The 3,471-nt window shown below is 37.0% G+C and overlaps 1 protein-coding gene across 1 annotated transcript in view; it reads right to left on the bottom strand.

Annotated features, from left to right (window-relative positions):
- Positions 1-683: 683 nt before the first annotated feature.
- Positions 684-3,471, bottom strand: part of LOC306985997 (atrial natriuretic peptide receptor 2) — a 24,462-nt gene continuing 21,674 nt past the window's right edge. The window contains exons 20-21 of the mRNA XM_079588829.1: positions 3,259-3,357; positions 684-1,164 (exon numbers count right to left, since the gene is read on the bottom strand). Of these exons, the coding sequence (XP_079444955.1) occupies positions 995-1,164; positions 3,259-3,357 (269 nt within the window). The 3' untranslated portion in view covers positions 684-994. The remainder of the gene's footprint in view (positions 1,165-3,258; positions 3,358-3,471) is intronic.

The raw sequence follows: 3,471 nt of genomic DNA, 5'->3' as shown, positions 1-3,471 counted from the left end.
CAAACACAAAAACGATCCATCAAATGTTACCGTCATTGTGTATTGTGTGCCAAGTATTGAGCTCTGCGTGTTCACATAGCTTGTAACTCTATATATTTAGAATATTTATTGTATTAATTACTTACCGGTAGATGTTTCTAAGTAAAGCATATAAGTGTGATTTAATGCAATGTTATATTGATTGAGTGAAATGTATTTCAAATGAAACTTCTACTACTTCTTACTAGCCAAGTTATAATTACTTATTTCTTTTGTTACTTTCACTTAACTTAGTTAAGTAGAGTTTACTAAATTCCGTGTGGGAAATTTACTTTAATATTCGTGCAAAAACTTGCCAAAGAAAAATTAAGTACATTTTACTTGTGTTTTTTTTTCCCAGTGTGTTTACGAGCTGCTTAATTCATAAAAAAAAAATATTCAAATTGAAACATAAATCAAAATGAATGAATTAAAACTAAATCCACAAAATGGTGGCATGATGGGAACCCATAAAAGGTTCTATATAAAAGCGTCTGATAGAACCATTTATAAATCTATTTAAAACCATTTCTGCTGCTAAAGTTCTGAAGTGTGAAAGTGAAGTATTAAAAGAAGACAACGTGTTGATGTGTGTGTGTGTGTGTGTGTGTGTGTGTGTGTGTGTGTGTGTGTGTGTGTGTGTGTGTGTGTGTCAGTTTGCGTCACACAGGGGGCCAGTGCTGTCGGAGCTGCTGAGGACTCCTGGGATACTGGAGTAATCCTCGTTCTGTAGCTCTGGGACCCTCACGGGTCGCTCGAGCTCCTGAGGCGGCAAGGCTTTGGCATCTTTACTGGGAGCTGAAGAATGTTTCCCTTCCAGCCAGTACGTCACCATGTCACCTTTACCCTGAGAAAACACACGTTTATTTGTATAGCGCTTTTCACAATACACACTGTATTGTGGTGTTACGATTTTTTTTTTTTTACAATGTATTTGAAACATTGCAACATGTTTTAAATTCAATGTGACAATGTTTCAAATACAGCGTTTACTAGAAGAATGCACTTCTGGTGCGTGTGGCATTCTCAGCGTCAGAACAGGAGTGTGTCTCACCTTGACCTGTAACACACCTCTGCAGGTGAGTGTGTATCCGCCGATCTCCTCCAGCAGGTAAAACACACTCGAGCTGCACTGGGTCTTCAGCGCTACAGACCAACACAATATTAAACATGCAACTGCGCATTTATGGATATTTTCCATGAGGAGTACACATGTGAACATCTGCATTCAATTACAGCGGTCAAGTCACATTTATTTATACAGTGCTTTTTACAATACAGTGTTTCAGAGCAGCTTTACAGAGATAACAGGGAAATAATGTGTTTCCAGAAGAAAATAGCGTCACAGTCCAGCTTCAGTGAGCTCCGTGTGTTTCATTTTTGTTGTAAAAAACTTACATTACATGCAAGTAAAGACTCAGTAAAGACTCATTACATGCAAAGTGAGACATTTCAAGGCTTTATTTGTTATAATTCTGATGATTTACAGCTTATGAAATCCTTTTCACAATATTATAATTTTGAATTTGGGGTTTTCATAAGCTGTAAATCATCAAAATTATAACAAATAAAGGCTTGAAATATCTCACTTTGCATGTAATGAGTCTATATAATATATTAGTTTCACCTTTTAAGTTGAATTACTGAAATAAATGAACTTTTGCACCATATTCACATTTTTTCAAGTTTCACCAGGGGCCGGTTTCACAAAGCTATTTTAGACCGGTCTATAGTGTTAGACAAGTCTAAAATGTGCTTATAGACTAGTCTAATGCAAGTTAGACTGTTTCACAAAAATAAAGACTGACTTAATTTAGACCAAAAATATTAGACACCTTACCTAAGAGTCTAAGACGCTGTTACCTTGGCAACCAGCAGTAACAATCAGTTACATCACAAACGGCCAAAAGAAAAGGGAAAATGGCTCATAATTTGTGGTTTGCAGAGACGTGGAGAGCGCTGAGAAGGGAACGGGTTTTTAGGGACCGCAGTAACCTACTGGAAATATATAATAATGAGGACTTCATCGTCGGTTTCGTTTTTGTATCTTTTCTGTGCGTCTTTAACGCTCACCGGTCGGATTAACGCTGTTAACTTTCATGGCAATCTTTTTCCAAACATTTCTTCTTGTTACTACATTCTCCGCTCAATTTCCCAAGTAAAATGTCCTTGTAGCTGTTATACTCCTCCAACAAACTCATATTTTCTGCTGGGATAAACTGCACTGAGCGGCTGAATGCGCTTACTCGATCCGCCATGTTTTTTGTTTTGAAAAAAGTGTCTTAGTTTACCCAGAATGCATTGCAGTGTAGTCCTACTTAAGATAGTCAAAGTCTTAAGTGCTTTGTGAAACGGTCTGATTAAGTGTCTATCTGAAGTCTGACTATCTACTATATCTAAGCCCAATGTTGGGGAAAGTTACTTTTAAAAGTAATGCATTACAATATTGCGTTACTCCCTTAAAAAGTTACTAATTGCATTACTTAGTTACTTTTTTAGAAAAGTAATGCGTTACGTTACTTTTGCGTTACTTTTTCCCCCACCTGGGTTGGGCTTGTTTTTTTATAACACAAAAGTAATAGTTTTGGGCAAATGTAAAGACCCTTTCACAGCAAAAGTGAAATAATAATAATCCTCAGACTGAAGGACATGTGTACAGTAGAGGAAAGCAAACAAGCAAACCTTTCTATCTATCTATAGTCATTTTTGCGTATTTAACTGAATAATCGAAGGTCAGAAGCCAGTACATTGGTCAATAAAGTGAGATTAAATGCATACAAATTATGTTTTATTTAACATATTTAGTTATTTCTGCATTTCACTGATTTTATTCATTTTGAGGAACACACACACACACTCTGCACTTTGATTTGTCTCAACATGAGGACAGGAGAGCTGTCAGTCAATAAATAGGAAAACAAAGTAACTTGCGTTACTTATTTTAAAAAGTAACTCAGATATTTTGTTGTAAATTTTAAAAGTAATGCGTTACTTTAATAGTTACTTGAAAAAGTAATCTGATTACATAACTCAAGTTACTTGTAATGCATTTCCCCCAACACTGTCTAAGCCATAGTCAAAGTCTATCTTTGTGAAACCGGCCCCTGTGGTCTTTCAAAGTGACATCGCCAAATTACTTGTCTGACTTGCAAAATATATATATATATATATATATAACTGTTGAGAACTGCCTGCTGCTGAAACCGGGTTTGGTGACCCTTCACCTGATGCTTTCCTCACCTTCGCTGGTGGACTCCATGCGGGACGCTGTGTTCACCGTGTCTCCAAACAGACAATATCTCGGCATCTTAGTTCCCACAACTCCTGCTACAACTGGACCTGAAGACGCCATCAGAAAGATCCGGATAAAGCCAGACTGAACCACACACACTCATCTCACAACCAACAACTGATCCGTGAGTTATCTGGCATCATTCAGACACTAGAAGTGGA

Source organism: Phoxinus phoxinus (genome assembly GCF_949152265.1).
Source record: "Phoxinus phoxinus genome assembly, chromosome: 18".
Lineage (NCBI taxonomy): Eukaryota > Metazoa > Chordata > Actinopteri > Cypriniformes > Leuciscidae > Phoxinus > Phoxinus phoxinus.
This window is presented reverse-complemented; position numbering and strand designations above follow the sequence as displayed.